The sequence below is a fragment of the Hyla sarda genome, chromosome 8 (genome assembly GCF_029499605.1).
Source record: "Hyla sarda isolate aHylSar1 chromosome 8, aHylSar1.hap1, whole genome shotgun sequence".
Lineage (NCBI taxonomy): Eukaryota > Metazoa > Chordata > Amphibia > Anura > Hylidae > Hyla > Hyla sarda.
In genome coordinates this window covers 54,686,318-54,705,866 of record NC_079196.1, presented here as the reverse complement: position 1 = coordinate 54,705,866, position 19,549 = coordinate 54,686,318, and the positions used below count along the sequence as shown (strand labels likewise).

Here is a 19,549-nt window from a genome sequence, read left to right as displayed (position 1 = left end):
TAAAGCTACTATTAAAATTATAGAGCAATCAGTAGGGGATCAAATACATTTTTCCTTCACTGTGTCTAATATACAGTACATGGTTTGCAAGATTTCTAGTAGTCATTGAATCAAAATCTTTACAGCTTGCTTTTCGAAGCCTGGGGGGGGGCGAACTTACAGTAAATTTGATTTGTCACGAACTTCTCGGCTCGGCAGTTGATGACTGATCCTGCATAAATTAGTTCAGCTTTCAGGTGCTCCGGTGGGCTGGAAAAGATGGATACAGTCCTAGGAAAGAGTCTCCTAGGACTGTATCCACCTTTTCCAGCCCACGGGAGCACCTGAAAGCTGAACTCATTTATGCAGGAAAAGTCATCAACTGCCGAGCCGAGAAGTTCGTGACAAATCGAATTTACTGTAAGTTCGCTCATCTCTAGTTTCAGTCCCAATTCAGCTAATGTATGTAAGAACCTGTAAATGGGCACGGTCATTAAAATATTTTTTTTGCATAGGATACAACAGGCAAAATAAATAAGATTTGTCATTTACTCCCTGTAAAAAAATTTTATGTCACTTTCTCTTTTTAGGTCACTTTCCTCCCTTCTGGTCCAGAATGTATTGAGTCTGCTCAAAAGCAAAGACTTTGGTCTCTTGCTGGACTGGCAGGAGACCAAACTCAGGAAGTGCAGTCTGGCCATAGGCAGTGAATAGTATTCGCTCTCTGACTGTGTATGTATGCCTATGGCCAGATCGCACTTCCTGAGTTTGGTCTCCTGCCAGTCCAGCAGGAGAAGAAATTATATATATTTATTTATTTATTTATTTTTAATACAGGGAGTGAATTATAAATCTTTATTTTACCAGCTGTATCAAATAGCAAAAATTATTTTAAATAACTGCCCATTTAGAGAGTTTTCCAGGAAAAAAATACAGTGACGACCTATCCACAGGATAAGCCATCATAAGCTTATCGGCAGGGTGCGGACATCCAGGACCCCCCAGCTTCTCTGTTATGCTTTCCAGGGAATCCCCTCCTGGTACATTACGGCAGAGGTTTTAAAAAAGTTACAGTGGGTTCTCTCATACAGTGATTTACTATTCTGGGGTCATACCCTCAAACTAGTTTTGCTGTATACAACTTATATTTCTGTATTGAGTTTCTAAGATAGTGGTCTCCAACCTGCGGACCTCCAGATGTTGCAAAACTACAACTCCCAGCATGCCCGGACAGCCAACGGCTGTCCGGGCATGCTGGGAGTTATAGTTTTGCAACATTTGGCGGTCCGCAGGTTGGAGACCACTGTTCTAGGAGATCTCCTACATTTCCAACAAGGTGCTTGTTATCAAAATGGAGAGGTCATGCATTCTAATAAATTGCACTGACATTAATGGGATACAGCAGTGATTAGTTCGTTGTTGGGTGGAATATTTTACGAGGCTATCCTGTTTGCCAAAATCAATGATAAACTGACAGATCAGATCCTGACTGAAGCCATCTTAAAGAAGCACTCCAAGTTTGTTTTTGCCCATATAATGCACACTCACCACCAGCATTTCAGTAGTGCCATCTGTTTCCTCCCAGCTCTGCTGCATCCATGCATTTCAGTGCTGTGGCTGGTCATGTGACCACCAGTCTAACAACCACTAAATTACAATGCTTAAGGTCACAGGCAGTGATGTGCCCTGTGTCACCTCACTTCCTATGAACCACGCGATAACTCTCCTGGCAGCTCAGATCTTTCCCCTATCAGTCTCACCCTCCTTTTCCATCTCCATATACCTCGCTTACGTCTGCCCTAAGAGGCGAGTCCATACACTGATCAAGTGATTGCACTGACTGTGGCTCTGGTGTCCAGTGAGACTCCATCCCCACTATCTGCAAACCCAGAGGCATCATAAGAAATGTAGGAATCATATCAGAGAGGATAAGGAATCAGAATGGCAGTAAATCTATGTATGTGTGGTAAGCCTTGGGGGGGTGTAGGCTAGTTGGGATGTTGTAGTAGATAAGGGGTTAATGTCAACCCTATAGTTCGTGACGCCAGGCTGAGGGGTGAGGTAATTCTCCGGCCTATCGCCGCCCTTCCCAGAAATGATAGGTGCATGTAATAAAGTGACTGAAGGTCCACAAGGTACTTGAACAAACTTTACTTAAGTGCTTGCAGTACATCCAATGAACAATGACAGTCTCAGGCAAACAGTCTCTATATATCTCAATGACTGACAATTGTTGTGGACCTTGAATGATATTAAAAGTCTCTGAATTTAGGGTAGTTATTGCAGATCCGCCCGGATTTAGGGGATAGATAAGGTCCGGTGATCCTGCAGAGTGCGTGGGGATCGATACACTCAGAATTTAGAAGTTATCGGCCATCGCCGCAAGGTTCAGGCCTAGACTCACTGATCTCAGCAGCGCAGATGCTTCTTGCTTGCTTGCACAGGAACAAGAGAGCGAGAACATGGCCGCCGCTCCCTTATATGGGCAGGGGGCGGGGCTAATCCGTTTGGTCCGAACATCAGTCATTCACTGTTACACCGTGTGATGGGATTAACTACGTCACAGGGACCTCCAAAGGTCCTCAAGCAGAAATACCATAGAGTTCACCTGACCATGTGACCCGCAGGTCCTGCTATGCTATGGGCAGGTAATTAACTATTTATTTACATTTATACAACCTTATACATCCAAATCCTAAGTGGTTACTGAACAATTACCAACTGGATGAGAGGTGACTAGGGGTGAACTAAACAATTGGGACCCCGACATCCTAGGGACTCTGGCTATGGGGACCCACAACAAAAGGTACCGGATACGGTACTGGGACACCACATATGCAATGTCAGCTAAACCAGGTTAACAACTAAGCATACACAACTGCCTCTATTTTATTATTTAAAGGGGTATTCCTGGAAAAAACTTTTTTTTATAGCAACTGGCTCCAGAAAGTTAAACAGATTTGTAAATCACTTCTATTAACAAATCTTAATCTTTCAATAATTATCAGCTGCTGAAGTTGAGTTGTTGTTTTCTGTCTGGCAACAGTGCTCTCTGCTGACATCTCTGCTTGTCTAGGGAACTGCACAGAGTAGAAGAGGTTTGCTATGGGGATTTTCTTCTAAACTGGGCGGTTCCCGAGACAGGTGTCATCAGAGAGCGCTTAGAACAACTCTACTTCAGCAGCTCATAAGTACTGAAAAGATTAAGATTTTTTAATAGAAGTAATTTACAAATCTGTTAAACTTTCTGGAGCCAGTTGATATATATAAAAAAAGTTTTTTCCTGGATAACCCCTTTAATATGCTGCACTAGATTGGCAAAACATTTTCTTGGACTGATTCTTTAATGTAATTGGCATTAGAAAAAAAATGCATTGAAATCAATAGAGCCACTAATAGAAATGTTTTCCACGTTTTCTTCTTTGTAGAAATGATGCATGAATAGAAGTGAATATGAATATACTAACCTTGACTGTTAAGTCTTCACTTCCCAGAGATACTCTTACTTTGATAGGAGGATATACACCTTTATCTGCTTGGAATTCCATGGTAGCACGCATTGCATTCTAAGCAGACAAAGAAAAAAAGCCTCAAAGTCACAGTCACCCATTAACCTACATAGGAATGAATATGTATCAGCAATAAACACCACATGACACATTTTATAGCTAGATCTAGTGTCTGACTCGACCTAAGCTCTACTTTCCTGAGCAAATCTAAATGCAAATAGTAAACTTAAACTTTTCAGATACAGTAAGATGAACATTTGAGTATAAAAACAATATACAGAAAGGGTTGTGGACTATGCATACACTTAATGGAGATAGAAAAGAAAAGATGGTCCAGCGCTGTCAAGTCGATGAATTACGAGGAATTTATTGGATAAAAACCACGCAGGTACAGGTAAGTGACGCGTTTCGGCTGCTAGTGTGCAGCCTTAGTCATAGTTAGTTATGACTAAGGCTGCACACTAGCATCCGAAAAGCGTCACTTACCTGTACCTGTGTGGTTTTTATCCAAAAAATTCCTTGTAATTCATCGACTTGACAGCGCTGGACCATCTTTTCTTTTCTATTTGTACATGAACTTGGTCTGTCTCGGTCCGAGACGCTGCGGGCTGCTAAAAAAAGCTGGATATCACTACACTTGGATCTTTACTTAATGGAGATTAAAATTATACTGGTCATATTTTTAGGATCTTCTTTAATATCTTACACAATTTCTACTCAGATTTTGTAGTTGCGGGGTTGTCATGCAGACAGTGTGAGGATTCAATCATCCAATACAAGAATGTCGACAACTTTCCTGGTGGTGGCTGTTATATGTGTGAAAAAGCCATTTATTTGTAGATTTGGTCTCCATGATAACACTGCCCCTGACAAAAACCTTAAAGGAAAGGTTAAAGGGAACCCTGTCATCACTCTCATGCTGCATGAACCACAAGTCTTTGGGGCAGTCCCTGGCAGCTCCTGCGTGCCCCATTGGACTTCATAGATTTTGCCCTATACCCAAATAGGAAACGCTCTATCAATCAGGGATGATGGGGCTGGAGAAGCCACTAGGATGGCCCTGATGACTCAGAGGCATGAAAATGATCCTTTAATTGATCTTGGAAGAATAGTTCATGCTTTGGGCCTTTAACATTAAGTGATTATATCTCAGTGCAAAATAAATATTTTTACTTATTCATGTACATTAAAAGGAAATCTGTCACCAGTGTCACCTGCACTAACCTGTTGGTACCGACAGATAGTGCCGGTGACATTGATGACAACGGTACTTACCTTGTCCAATTCCGTGGTGGGGATCTCCGGTAATCTTGGCAGTTAGCTCCAGCTCCGGGCGCCCGACTTGGAGCATGAACGTAGCTTATTGACGTCACCGCTGCTGCTCCCTGCTGGGTCCCGCTGCAGAGAACATCAGCGGTGACGTCTCTAAGCTCCACCCATGTCCTTAAGCCGGGCCCGGAGCTGAAGCTACCGGAGAAGATTACCGAAGATCCCCGGCACGGAATGGGACCAGGTGTGTAATCAGGGTCACCTGCACTATCTGTCGGTACGGACAGGTTAGTGCAGGTAACACTGGTGACAGATTTCTTTTAAGGGTGTATCTACATGAACAGTATCCTGGACATATTTGATGCACAGGATTTGAAGCTGCAGAGTTCAATTTGAATGAAATAATGGAGCACAGTATCAAATTTGCAGCTTCAAGTCCTGTGCACAAAATATGTCCAGGATACTGTACGTGTGTATACATTCCCCCTCCCCCCCCCCCCCATATCTAAAGCTGGGTTCACATTACAATTTGTGCCTCCACAGATATATTGGCAGAATCTCAAAAGTCGGCTGCCGATACGATCTGTGACTACGCTTGGGCTATTTTCCAAATGTATCAGCACTAAAAAGAGCTGCAAACCACGCTTGTCAGACAAACGTTCTCATACATTCAAAAAAAGAACCTGAACGTAGTCCCTAAGTGACTGTGCTCGGGCCATTAAACCGGAACAAAATATACACTGGACAGAAAGTTATTAAAAAGATGCTGAGGACAAATCACACACCTTGAAAAGCTCAAACACCATATGGTACAGATGTGAGGGGACATACACCACCTGAATCGGCTGTCCTGGGTTCTGTGCTGGGACACAAATAAAATGAGACAGTCAGGAATCAAGATATAGAATGCGGAGGAAAATGTTTAATTTTATATTATTTTGACATTTATAAAGGTAGGATTCTAGACAGCCTCATTTTGTTAGAAGGATCCCTTGACAGTTTAGTAGATCACAAGGTGTCCTAACTAAACTGATCCCCAATGATCCGCTGTATTCAGTTGGGAACCCTGTGGCAAATGTTCCGTTTGCGTGCAGCGATACCTCAGGGGAAATGAAGAATTACACAGTACACATTAAAGTCAATACTTTGTGTATTAGACAGGTGTACAGGGTCCTCCAAAGTGATGCTCTTTTGGCTGATCTCTACTCAGTCTATTAGATTGGGGAACTTTTATAACCTTAAAATTCTTTATTATGTATTAATAAACCACTTTAAAGGGGTACTCCTACAAACTGTTCCGAACGATTGAGTCAACGCCGGGAGCTTGTGATGTCATAACCCCACCCCCTCATTGTGTCATGCCCTGCCCCCTCAATGCAAGTCTATGGGAGGGGGCGTGACAGCTGTCACGCCCCCTCCCATAGACTTGCATTGAGGGGGCGGGATATCACGAGGGGGTGGGGCTATGACATCACAAGCTGCCAGCATCGGCTCCAGCATTCAGAACAGTTTGTTCCAAACGCTGAGCAGCGGAGTACCCCTTTAAAGAGAATATATTACATGCTACATACAATAAGGGGCTACTTGACAAATGTAATAAAACAAATATTGTGGCACTTGTGTAAAGACCCGGCTGTCTATATGAGGCGCGTGCTGTTCCCACCTCCATCCACCCCCATCACAGACATATATTCAGAGGCTGGCACCATTCCACAGGGAGGAGGGCAAGATTAAGATTTTGTCAAAGAAATGACTAAACACCTACAACACCATAACATTATAAATAAGAATAAAGACCGAGAGACAATAGATATACGCACCATTAAATTCTGCAAGTTCCAGTTCAGGAGAACTCATGTAATACAGGTCACACAGGTGCTTTGCATTCTCATACCCATCTATGGAACAAAGAGCAAACCAGTTATTTATAGACAGGGCTCCATTCTTTAAAAAAAAAAAAAAAATTAATATCTATCTATATAAAAAAGCTGCCACGTGTACATGAGAAGAATTATTCACAATTTCTGCCTATTATATAACATGTATATGACATTTTTCCGGTTTTTCCCTCTGCAGCCTCAATTTTTTTTTTAAATGGAGCCCTGTCTGTCCATCACACAGGCCAAGGGTGGGAATCATAGTAGAGAGGAATTGCAGCCCGAGTATACTGCAGACCTCTGGCCACGCCTCTGTGACACTTTAAAGGAGAACTGTTGCGTAAATTTTCCCCTGAGCGCATTGTCATGTAAGGAGCCCAGGCAGTAGGGAGAAGGCGGGGCGCAGGCTCCTTACATGCAGTGCGCCGAGCCTATCACTGATCGAGGCGGGACATCGGTGCGGCCGGCGATAGGCTGCCTGCACTGTGACATTTCGAGACTAAGAAGCCAGCAGCACCAGAGGAACGGGACGCAGATATCTCCGCAACGGGGAAAGTAGGAAGGGGAGTAAAAGTTTGTTTTTTTATGTTTTTTGCAACCCAGGTGCAGGGGGACTTAGAAAATTGCACTCTGCCTTAAAGGAGAACTGCGGCATGAATTTTTTAAGAATTAAAGACCAGGTCTTAATAGATAAAGACATGACCCGTATCCGTTCAGTGATCACTGTAAGACAGTGTCGCCGGTTTATTGGTGGCTTTCCAAGTGACTGATGCACTTGATAACTGTCTGAAATATTTACTTATTAGGTGGTCGATAAAACATTTCACAGCCATCAGTAGGAAAAGTTAGGAACTGAACTACACTGCCCAAAAAAATAAAGGGAACACTTAAACAACACAATGTAACTCCAAGTCAATGACACTTCTGTGAAATCACACTGTCCACTGAGGAAGCAACACTGATTGACAATCAATTTCACATGCTGTTGTGCAAATGGAACAGACAACAGGTGGAAATTAGAGGCAATTAGCAAGACACCCCTAATACAGGAGTGGTTCTGCAGGTGGTGACCACAGACCACTTCTCAGTTCCTATGCTTCCTGGCTGATGTTTTGGTCACTTTTGAATGCTGGCGGTGCTTTCACTCTAGTGGTAGCATGAGACGGAGTCTACAACCCACACAGGTGGCTCAGGTAGTGCAGCTCATCCAGGATGACACATCAATGCGAGCTGTAGCAAGAAGGTTTGCTGTGTCTGTCAGTGTAGTGTCCAGAGCATGGAGGTGCTACCAGGAGACAGGCCAGTACATCAGGAGACATGGAGGAGGGCAACAACCCAGCAGTAGGACCGCTACCTCCGCCTTTGTGCAAAGAGGAGCAGGAGGAGCACTGCCAGAGCCCTGCAAAATGACCTCCAGCAGTCCACAAATGTACATGTGTCCACTCAAACAGTCAGAAACCGACTCCATGAGGGTGGTATGAGGGCCCGACGTCCACAGGTGGGGGTGGGGGGGTTGTGCTTACAGCCCAACACCGTGCAGGACGTTTGCCATTTGCCAGAGAACACTAAGACTGGCAAATTCGCCACTGGCGCCCTGTGCTCTTCACAGATGAAACGTGGTTCACACTGAGCACATGTGACAGACGTGACAGGGTTTGGAGACGCCGTGGAGAATGATCTGCTACCTGAAACATCCTCCAGCATGACCGGTTTGGCGGAGAGTCAGTAATGGTGTGGGGTGGCATTTCTTTGGGGGGCTGCACAGCCTTCCATGTGCTTGCCAGAGGTAGCCTGACTGCAATTAGGTACCGAGATGAGATCCTCAGACCCCTTGTCCCCTTGAGACCATATGCTGGTGCGGTTGGCCCTGGATTCCTCCTAATGCAAACAAAGCTAGACCTCATGTGGCTGGAGTGTGTCAGCAGTTCCTCCAAGAGGCATTGATGCTATGGACTGGCCCGCCCGTTCCCCAGACCTGAATCCGATTGAGCACATCTGGGACATCATGTCTCGCTCCATCCACCAACACCACGTTGCACCACAGACTGTCCAGTACCGCCACCTCATCAAGAGCATGCCCAGGCATTGTAGGGAGGTCATACGGGCACGTGGAGGCCACACACTACTGAGCCTCATTGTGACTTGTTTTAAGGACATTACATAAAGTTGGATCAGCCTGTAGTGTGGTTTTCCACTTTTATTTTGAGTGTGACTCCATATCCAGACCTCCATGGGTTGATAAATTTGATTTCCATTGATAATTTTTGTGTGATTTTGTTGTCAGCACATTCAACTATGTAAAGACGAAAGTATTTCATACGATTAGTTCATTCATTCAGATCTAGGATGTGTTATCTCAGTGTTCCCTTTATTTTTTTGAACAGTGTATATATGAGGGACTTCAGCAAGGTGATGTAATTTACTCTCAAGCTTGGCAGGAGCTCCTGTCGGAAAATCTCAATAACCTTGGCCATGGTCTGAATTGTTTCCAGTACAGTAACCTAAGGTGACCTGTCTGCAAGTACTGAAGACGCAACACTTCGTGTGCAGCAGATGGACACAATTTCAAAAATTCATTTCTAGCAAGAATAAAAGAGTGAAAATATATACGTGATTCCAACCAGATCTCACTTAAAGAGGTCTTTGTGTAAGGAAGAGACCTGTCAATCAAGCTTAGTGGGGCAAGGAGGACACACTTGTACCACAGTGTTTGAACTCCTTCATATTAGGAAATCGACTGCACAGAATGACATAAAGGACATATAGTTCTGTTCAGCGTCTCTATCATTAGTTTATGCTGCACTCAGATAGGAAAGCATAAACCTGGTAAGAAATTACCTTTACCTAATCAAATTCCCTCTAAATTATTTGGGATTTATTTCATGCAATTTGTAGGAGCAGGGACCCCTGTATACTGTATGACTTGCCATGTGTCACTGCTTACTCTCCTTACTGCATTCGCTGAGACAGGCACTCTGCACCCAGCCGAGGGAAAAATAACCGTGTGGCAATTATACAGTGTACACTTTGCTGCCCTACAAACAGGGGAAGTGACTTCTGCCTTTGACAGGAGTTCCTGCTCCTCTACGTACTGTTGAATCCAAATTAGAATCCGATGGCGGACCAAAGCAAGTCAGACCTGAAACGGATTTTGTAAAATGCACTCATGTGAAATAATAACATTAAAGAGAATCTGACTGGCTGTTCACCCACACTAAACCCAATAAACTGGGTTACAGTGCTGGTGAACAGCTTTAAAAAAGTAATTACTTTAAATCTTTGCAGTGTTTGTAGCATTAGGACAGGTTAATCTTCTAGCTGCATTGCACAGCTGTGTGCAATGGAGGCAGGGATCCGGCATGCTGAGCTCCCCTGCCTCCTCCATAGTCCATCTGGCCCACCCCATTTATAAATATGCTAATGGCCATCGGGTGAGCACTCTGCCCAGAGAGCAGAGCGCCCACCCCCGGCATCCATTAGCATATTCAGCAAGGGGGCAGGAGGCATGGGGAATATGGAAAAGGCAGGGGAACTTGGCAGGCTGGCTCCCCGCTTTCATTGCGCACACCTGTGCAATACAGCTAGTAGATTGACCTGCCATAACGCTACGAATACTGCACAGATTGAAGTACTGACTTTTTAAAGCTGTTCATTCGCACTATAACTAAGTATATTGGGTTTAGTGTGGGTGAACAGCCTGTCAGATTCTCTTTAAAGGCAAAAAATGGTATCAGAGCAGCAGAGATCTTACCTCTAACAACATCAACCACATTGCATGTTGGGTCTATGCTGCCTATGTGTTTTGGATGAGCTGGGTTCACCGTTACTTTTCCACCAAAAAGAAGAGCTACAATATAAAGATAAAACAATTAAGAACAAATAATCAGTGTTTATGTAACAGTTGTTACGTGGTGTACACTTTACAGGGGTTTCCGGTATGGTATAGTGTGGGTAGCGAACCAGCTTGTCAGTACACTCACAGGGAAGTCTCCACTCTGCTCAGCACATACAATTAAGCCAGAAAAGCTGGTTCACTGCTATCCATGTTTATGCCACTGAAAAATTTCATTACTTGGGTTACTAAGCCCCAAGGGAAAAATAGGAATATTACTCATACAGCGGGCAAGCGATGCCACACCTAAAGGATTAAAGGAAAAAAAAAATCTGTAAACAGCAGGCACCTGTGTACATGCAAAGACAGGGAATGTGAAAGCTAACTCTTTGCATTTCCCCCGCCTGAGGAAGGGCTAGTTCTAACCCAGAAACACATTGCAGTAGTTTATTGGGATACTTAGTTTTTATAAACACTTCTCTGAGAGCCTTTCCATTACAAGTACACAGTTCGTAGAGAAAAAAAAGTCGGCAACTCACCGGTCTTCTGAACTTTTATTGATACAAACATAGTAGTTACAGGAGAGGGACAGTGTAGGGGGGTACAGCAGTCAACGGTAGCCGATTCGCACAGGTTATTGCTTCATCTGGCCTAGGAAGAACGGTGAGTTGCCAACTTTTGTTTCTCTACGAATCGTGTATTTGGAAGTACTGTATACCACTAAGCCAGAGCACCACCTACCTATCTTCACAAGCCTCGATTCTTCACTTTTTTCACTTGTCCATAGTGGGTTCTATCTAAACCCTGTAGTAGCCGGACTTTGCCTCTTTCTATTGTGTTACCTTTCCATTACAAGTCTTTAGCGCACTCTGAGGTAGATGAGATGCCATGATGTGTATTCAGTTGCTCACAACTCCTCTTTTTCACCCCAACGCCCTATCACCGTGGCACTGTAATCACTGGGGAGAGTTCAGGAAAGACTGTACCAGGGTATACACAGATTATTGATGGTCAAACCTACTGATTCTGAACAATCCAACCATCTAAATGTCTCTACAAATGACAGATGTAAGTGAGAGATGGATGGAGGGATTGAATTTCATCACACTCAATCCTAAATCTAGAGGTGTAAGGTTCCATTCAAAACACATGCATGCTCAGCTGTGTGGAGTGTACATGTGTATAAAACAATCAGGTAAGACTGGTGTTGGCTGACAGCTATCTAAGAAATAATAAGCAATGACTGTTGGAATGCAGGTAAGCGATAGAGCTGCTTGCAGGAGTGGTAGCCCATAGAAGTCGGCTCATGCAGGCCTTCTTACTTACTGTGCTGATTTAGAAGCATCCGAATCGATATGCGGCTCATAAAGAACCGATCCAAGAAATACTGCACATTCTGAGATGTTACTGGATCCACTCCAAAGCTGTCCTTGTACTCCACAACGCCCTGCGCCATGGTTGGGATGACATCATTGTGACGATTTCGGATGGTTATTACTGTATCTGTGAATCTTTAGACCGAAAATAAGTAACCGAGAAGCATATGACTTCTACCAATCATCAATGCTGTCATAATCTGCAGCCATCGAAACAAGGAAACAATCTGCAGCCATCGAACAAGGAAACAATCTGCAGCCATTGAAGAGGGAAATTTATAAAAATTTGTGTAGATGAAGAGTGGTGCAGCCGCCCATAGCAACCAGATCGCTTCTTTCATTTTTTAGAGGCCTTTTTAAAATGAAAAAATAAAAATGATCTGGATTGGTTGCAATGGGCAACTGCACCACTTATTGGGCAGACTAGATGGGCCAAATGGTTCTTATCTGCCGACACATTCTATGTTTCTATGTTTTTCTCTACATAGGCTTTATCTCTCACAATAAACATAATAAAGCACAGTGTATACATGTATACAATCTTACTTTTACTTCTACAGATATTATCACTCATACTTACATTCTAAAGCCTCAGGCTGTAAGACAACATTCCTGCTTCTGATCTGTCCTAGGGTTATTATGGGGATGCAGATCACCATTTATGCCCTAACTCGGTATCTCTAAACCTGTGGATCCCCAGCAGTTGCAAAACTATTATTCCCATTATGCCCAGACAGGCAATGCTGGAAAGGGAAGGAGATATTTTGGACAACCCCTTTATTCTCTGAGAAAGCACCTTGCTGTGGTTTTGAAAGCACAAAACTACATGTAGCTGTCACGATGCCGGCTGGCAGGTAGTGGATCCTCTGTGCCAGAGAGGGATTGGCGTGGACCGTGCTAGAGGATCGGTTCTAAGTCACTACTGGTTTTCACCAGAGCCCGCCGCAAAGCGGGATGGTCTTGCTGCGGCGGTAGTGACCAGGTCGTATCCCCTAGCAACGGCTCAACCTCTCTGGCTGCTGAAGATAGGCGCGGTACAAGGGAGTAGACAGAAGCAAGGTCGGACGTAGCAGAAGGTCGGGGCAGGCAGCAAGGATCGTAGTCAGGGGCAACGGCAGAAGGTCTGGAATCACAGGCAAGGAACACACAAGGAACGCTTTCACTGGCACTAGGGCAACAAGATCCGGCGAGGGAGTGAAGGGGAAGTGAGGTGATATAGGGAAGTGCACAGGTGTAAACACTAATTGGAACCACTGCACCAATCAGCGGTGCAGTGGCCCTTTAAATCGCAAAGACCCGGCGCGCGCGCGCCCTAGGGAGCGGGGCCGCGCGCGCCGGGACAGAACTGACGGGGAGCGAGTAAGGTACGGGAGCCGGGGTGCGCATCGCGAGCGGGCGCTACCCGCATCGCGAATCGCATCCCGGCCGGAGGTAGTAACGCAGCGCCCCGGGTCCGTGGAACCGACCGGGGCGCTGCAGTGAGGGAAGTGTAGCGAGCGCTCCGGGGAGGAGCGGGGACCCGGAGCGCTCGGCGTAACAGTACCCCCCCCCTTGGGTCTCCCCCTCTTCTTGGGGCCTGAGAACCTGAGGATCAGACTTTTGTCCAGGATATTGTCCTCAGGTTCCCAGGACCTCTCTTCTGGACCACAACCCTCCCAATCCACTAAAAAAAAAGTTCTTCCCCTGACCTTTTTAGAGGCCAAAATCTCTTTGACAGAGAAGATGTCCGAGGAGCCGGAAACAGGAGTGGGAGGAACAGATTTAGGAGAAAAACGGTTGAGGATGAGAGGTTTAAGAAGAGAGACGTGAAAGGCATTAGGGATACGAAGAGAAGGAGGAAGAAGAAGTTTGTAAGAGACAGGATTAATTTGACACAAAACTTTAAAAGGACCAAGATAGCGTGGTCCCAACTTATAGCTCGGGACACGGAAACGGACATATTTAGCGGAGAGCCATACCTTGTCTCCAGGGGAAAAAATGGGAGGAGCTCTTCTTTTCTTATCTGCGAATCTCTTCATGCGAGAAGAAGCCTGTAAGAGAGAATTTTGGGTCTCTTTCCATATGGTGGAAAGATCACGAGAAATTTCATCCACAGCGGGCAGACCAGAGGGCAAGGGGGTAGGGAGGGGGGGAAGAGGGTGACGGCCGTACACCACGAAAAACGGAGATTTGGAGGAAGATTCAGAGATTCTGAAATTATACGAGAATTCGGCCCAAGGTAGAAGATCTGCCCAGTCATCCTGGCGGGAGGAAACAAAATGTCGTAAATAGTCACCCAAGATCTGGTTAATTCTCTCTACTTGTCCATTGGATTGAGGATGGTATGCAGAAGAAAAATTTAATTTAATCTTGAGTTGTTTACAGAGAGCCCTCCAGAATTTAGACACAAATTGGACGCCTCTATCCGAGACGATCTGTGTAGGCAACCCGTGAAGACGAAAAATGTGTACAAAAAATTGTTTAGCCAACTGAGGCGCTGAAGGAAGACCAGGAAGAGGGATGAAATGTGCCATTTTGGAGAATCGATCAACGACCACCCAAATAACAGTGTTGCCATGGGATGGGGGTAAGTCAGTAATAAAATCCATACCAATCAGAGACCAAGGTTGTTCGGGGACAGGTAGAGGATGAAGAAAACCAGCGGGCTTCTGGCGAGGAGTCTTATCCCGGGCACAGATAGTGCAGGCTCGCACAAAGTCCACCACATCAGTCTCTAGAGTCGGCCACCAATAGAAGCGAGAGATGAGTTGCACAGATTTCTTGATGCCCGCATGACCTGCGAGATGGGAGGAGTGACCCCATTTGAGGATCCCAAGGCGTTGGCGTGGAGAAACAAAGGTCTTTCCTGGAGGAGTTTGCCTGATGGAGGCTGGAGAAGTGGAAATCAGGCAGTCAGGAGGAATGATGTGTTGAGGAGAGAGTTCAATTTCAGAGGCATCTGAGGAACGAGAGAGAGCATCGGCCCTAATGTTTTTATCAGCAGGCCGAAAGTGAATTTCAAAATTAAATCGGGCAAAGAACAGAGACCACCTGGCCTGACGAGGATTCAGCCGTTGGGCAGACTGGAGGTAGGAGAGGTTCTTGTGATCGGTGTAAATAATAACTGGAAATCTTGATCCCTCCAGCAGATGCCTCCATTCCTCAAGTGCTAATTTAATGGCTAGAAGCTCTCGATCCCCGATGGAGTAGTTCCTCTCCGCCGGAGAGAAGGTCCTGGAAAAAAAACCACAAGTAACAGCATGCCCGGAAGAGTTTTTTTGTAGAAGGACAGCTCCAGCTCCCACTGAGGAGGCATCAACCTCCAATAGGAAGGGTTTAGATGGGTCAGGTCTGGAGAGCACGGGAGCCGAAGAAAAGGCAGACTTGAGTCGTTTAAAGGCGTCTTCCGCTTGAGGAGGCCAAGACTTGGGATCGGCATTTTTTTTTGTTAAAGCCACAATAGGAGCCACAATGGTAGAAAAATGTGGAATAAATTGCCTGTAATAATTGGCGAACCCCAAAAAACGTTGGATGGCACGGAGTCCGGAGGGGCGTGGCCAATCTAAGACGGCAGAGAGTTTATCTGGGTCCATTTGTAGTCCCTGGCCAGAGACCAAGTATCCTAGAAAAGGAAGAGATTGGCATTCAAACAGACATTTCTCTATTTTGGCATAGAGTTGATTATCACGAAGTCTCTGAAGAACCATACGGACATGCTGGCGGTGTTCTTCAAGATTGGCAGAAAAAATCAGGATATCGTCCAGATATACAACAACACAGGAGTATAGTAGATCACGAAAAATTTCATTAACAAAGTCTTGGAAGACGGCAGGGGCGTTGCATAGACCAAAGGGCATGACCAGATACTCAAAGTGTCCATCTCTGGTGTTAAATGCCGTTTTCCATTCATCCCCCTCTCTGATGCGGATGAGATTATAAGCACCTCTTAAGTCCAGTTTGGTAAAAATATGGGCACCTTGGAGACGATCAAAGAGTTCAGAGATGAGGGGTAGGGGGTAGCGGTTCTTAACCGTGATTTTATTAAGACCGCGGTAGTCAATGCAAGGACGTAGAGAGCCATCTTTTTTGGACACAAAGAAAAATCCGGCTCCGGCAGGAGAGGAGGATTTACGGATAAAGCCCTTTTTTAAATTTTCTTGGACGTATTCAGACATGGCAAGAGTCTCTGGGACGGACAGAGGATAGATTCTGCCCCGGGGTGGAGTAGTGCCCGGGAGGAGGTCAATGGGACAATCATAAGGCCTGTGAGGAGGTAGAGTCTCAGCTTGTTTTTTGCAAAAAACGTCCGCAAAGTCCATATAGGCCTTAGGGAGACCGGTTACATGAGGAAGCACAGGGACACGGCAAGGTTTACTGGGAACCGGTTTTAAGCAGTCCTTGGAACAAGAGGGCCCCCAACTCTTAATCTCCCCAGTGGACCAATCCAGGATTGGGGAATGGAGTTGAAGCCAGGGAAGTCCAAGAAGGATTTCAGAAGTGCAATTGGGGAGGACCAACAGTTCAATCCTCTCGTGATGAGATCCGATGCACATTAGAAGGGGCTCCGTGCGGAAACGTATAGTACAGTCCAATCTTTCATTGTTTACACAATTGATGTAGAGGGGTCTGGCGAGACTGGTCACCGGGATGTTGAACCTGTTGACTAGAGAGGCTAAGATGAAATTTCCTGCAGATCCAGAGTCCAGGAAGGCCACAGCAGAGAAGGAGAAGGCAGAGGCAGACATCCGCACAGGCACAGTAAGACGTGGAGAAGCAGAGTAGACATCAAGGACTGTCTCACCTTTGTGCGGAGTCAGCGGACGTCTTTCCAGGCGGGGAGGACGGATAGGACAATCCTTCAGGAAGTGTTCGGTACTAGCACAGTACAGGCAGAGATTCTCCATGCGGCGTCGTGTCCTCTCTTGGGGTGTCAGGCGAGACCGGTCGACCTGCATAGCCTCCACGGCGGGAGGCACAGGAACAGATTGCAGGGGACCAGAGGAGAGAGGAGCCGGGGAGAAAAAACGCCTCGTGCGAACAGAGTCCATATCCTGGCGGAGCTCCTGACGCCGTTCGGAAAAACGCATGTCAATGCGAGTGGCAAGATGGATGAGTTCATGTAGGTTAGCAGGGATTTCTCGTGCGGCCAGAACATCTTTAATGTTGCTGGATAGGCCTTTTTTAAAGGTCGCGCAGAGTGCCTCATTATTCCAGGATAATTCTGAAGCAAGGGTACGGAACTGTACGGCATACTCGCCAACGGAAGAATTACCCTGGACCAGGTTCAACAGGGCAGTCTCAGCAGAAGAGGCTCGGGCAGGTTCCTCAAAGACACTTCGAATTTCCGAGAAGAAGGAGTGTACAGAGGCAGTGACGGGGTCATTGCGGTCCCAGAGCGGTGTGGCCCAAGCCAGGGCTTTTCCAGACAGCAGGCTGACTACGAAAGCCACCTTAGACCTTTCAGTGGGGAACTGGTCCGACATCATCTCCAAGTGTAATGAACATTGGGAAAGAAAGCCACGGCAAAACTTAGAGTCCCCATCAAATTTATCCGGCAAGGATAGTCGTATTCCAGAAGCGGCCACTCGCTGCGGAGGAGGTACAGGAGCTGGCGGAGGAGATGATTGCTGGAGCTGTGGTAGTAACTGTTGTAGCATAACAGTCAGTTGAGACAGCTGTTGGCCTTGTTGCGCAATCTGTTGTGACTGCTGGGCGACCACCGTGGTGAGGTCAGCGACAACTGGCAGAGGAACTTCAGCGGGATCCATGGCCGGATCTACTGTCACGATGCCGGCTGGCAGGTAGTGGATCCTCTGTGCCAGAGAGGGATTGGCGTGGACCGTGCTAGAGGATCGGTTCTAAGTCACTACTGGTTTTCACCAGAGCCCGCCGCAAAGCGGGATGGTCTTGCTGCGGCGGTAGTGACCAGGTCGTATCCCCTAGCAACGGCTCAACCTCTCTGGCTGCTGAAGATAGGCGCGGTACAAGGGAGTAGACAGAAGCAAGGTCGGACGTAGCAGAAGGTCGGGGCAGGCAGCAAGGATCGTAGTCAGGGGCAACGGCAGAAGGTCTGGAATCACAGGCAAGGAACACACAAGGAACGCTTTCACTGGCACTAGGGCAACAAGATCCGGCGAGGGAGTGAAGGGGAAGTGAGGTGATATAGGGAAGTGCACAGGTGTAAACACTAATTGGAACCACTGCACCAATCAGCGGTGCAGTGGCCCTTTAAATCGCAAAGACCCGGCGCGCGCGCGCCCTAGGGAGCGGGGCCGCGCGCGCCGGGACAGAACTGACGGGGAGCGAGTAAGGTACGGGAGCCGGGGTGCGCATCGCGAGCGGGCGCTACCCGCATCGCGAATCGCATCCCGGCCGGAGGTAGTAACGCAGCGCCCCGGGTCCGTGGAACCGACCGGGGCGCTGCAGTGAGGGAAGTGTAGCGAGCGCTCCGGGGAGGAGCGGGGACCCGGAGCGCTCGGCGTAACAGTAGCTTCTGCACCGAGAGATAAAGACGGATCACTAATATTGCAGAGCGCCGTATACTTACTTCCTGACTGTATCAGGATCATCTGTATTTCTGTCTTTAAAATCAATTATCTCCTGAAAGCTCTGGACGTACCTGCAGAGAAACAAACACGTCTGCTATATAAATGATCCGTGTGCTCGCTTCATAGGTCTAAGAAAAAACATCTTAAATGCGGAGAAATCTGCAAGACTATAACGAGAAAACTAAATATAGCCGGCTTCCCACTGTAGGAAGCCTATAATGCCTTGCAGGGACACATTAAGAAGGCACCTGAGGGCCTGCTCCAATTTACTGACGGTTACATTTATAAGCACAACACTTGTCATAGGTTATATTTATAAATACAAATGACATTGCGGGTCTGTAGGTTGTGCAAGTAAAATGGAGTCCTTCATAGCTCGCAAAAGGTTGCACACTTCTTTGGAAATAAGGGGTACACATGAACAATTTCGGCTGCTTAAGTAAAAGCAATTATGTGAGTCTTTGCCAATATTTAGTATAGAGCGGAGTTCCCCAACGAGTGTGCCTCAGGCTATATTCACATGCCAAAATTTCTGCATGAATTTATAGCCAATCCACTTTAAAGGGGTACTCCGCTGCTCAGCGTTTGGAACAAACTGTTCCGAACGCTGGAGCCGGGAGCTTGTGACGTCAAAGCCCACCCCCTCATGATGTCACGCCCCACCCCTTCAATGCAAGTCTATGGGAGGGGGCGTGGCGACTCATTGAGGGGGCAGGGCGTGACGTCACAAGCTCCCGGCTCCAGCATTCGGAACAGTTTGTTCCAAACGCTGAGCAGCGGAGTACCCCTTTAATGGGATTCTGCTGTCCCATTCACACAGTAGAATTTCTGCTGCAGAATTTCCACTGCATTAATTCCATTGAAGTGAATGGGCTATTAATTTCAGCGGAATTTACTGCAGAATTTTCATGCAGAACTCATGCATAAATTCTGCTGTGTGAACATAGCCTCACACTTGAGAACATAGCCTCACTTACATTGAGATGCCAGAGTAAGCTAGTGTCTCCAGTTGGCTCATTTTTCGACTGTATCTGGTTTTGAACTGGACTGAAAATCGTGCTGGTTTTTATTTACTCCAGTTCAAAAACCAGATACAGTCGGAAAATGAGCCGACTGGAGACACTAGCTGACTCTCAATGTAATGAAATGAGAACTCTGGTACATAACAGACACTAGCTGA

General features: G+C 46.3%; 1 protein-coding gene across 1 annotated transcript in view; it reads right to left on the bottom strand.

The window, feature by feature from the left end:
• Positions 1–19,549, bottom strand: part of PDK1 (pyruvate dehydrogenase kinase 1) — a 50,908-nt gene that overhangs the window by 8,412 nt on the left and 22,947 nt on the right. The window contains exons 3-8 of the mRNA XM_056536276.1: positions 18,369–18,440; positions 11,793–11,977; positions 10,386–10,481; positions 6,578–6,655; positions 5,543–5,619; positions 3,447–3,545 (exon numbers count right to left, since the gene is read on the bottom strand). Of these exons, the coding sequence (XP_056392251.1) occupies positions 3,447–3,545; positions 5,543–5,619; positions 6,578–6,655; positions 10,386–10,481; positions 11,793–11,977; positions 18,369–18,440 (607 nt within the window). The remainder of the gene's footprint in view (positions 1–3,446; positions 3,546–5,542; positions 5,620–6,577; positions 6,656–10,385; positions 10,482–11,792; positions 11,978–18,368; positions 18,441–19,549) is intronic.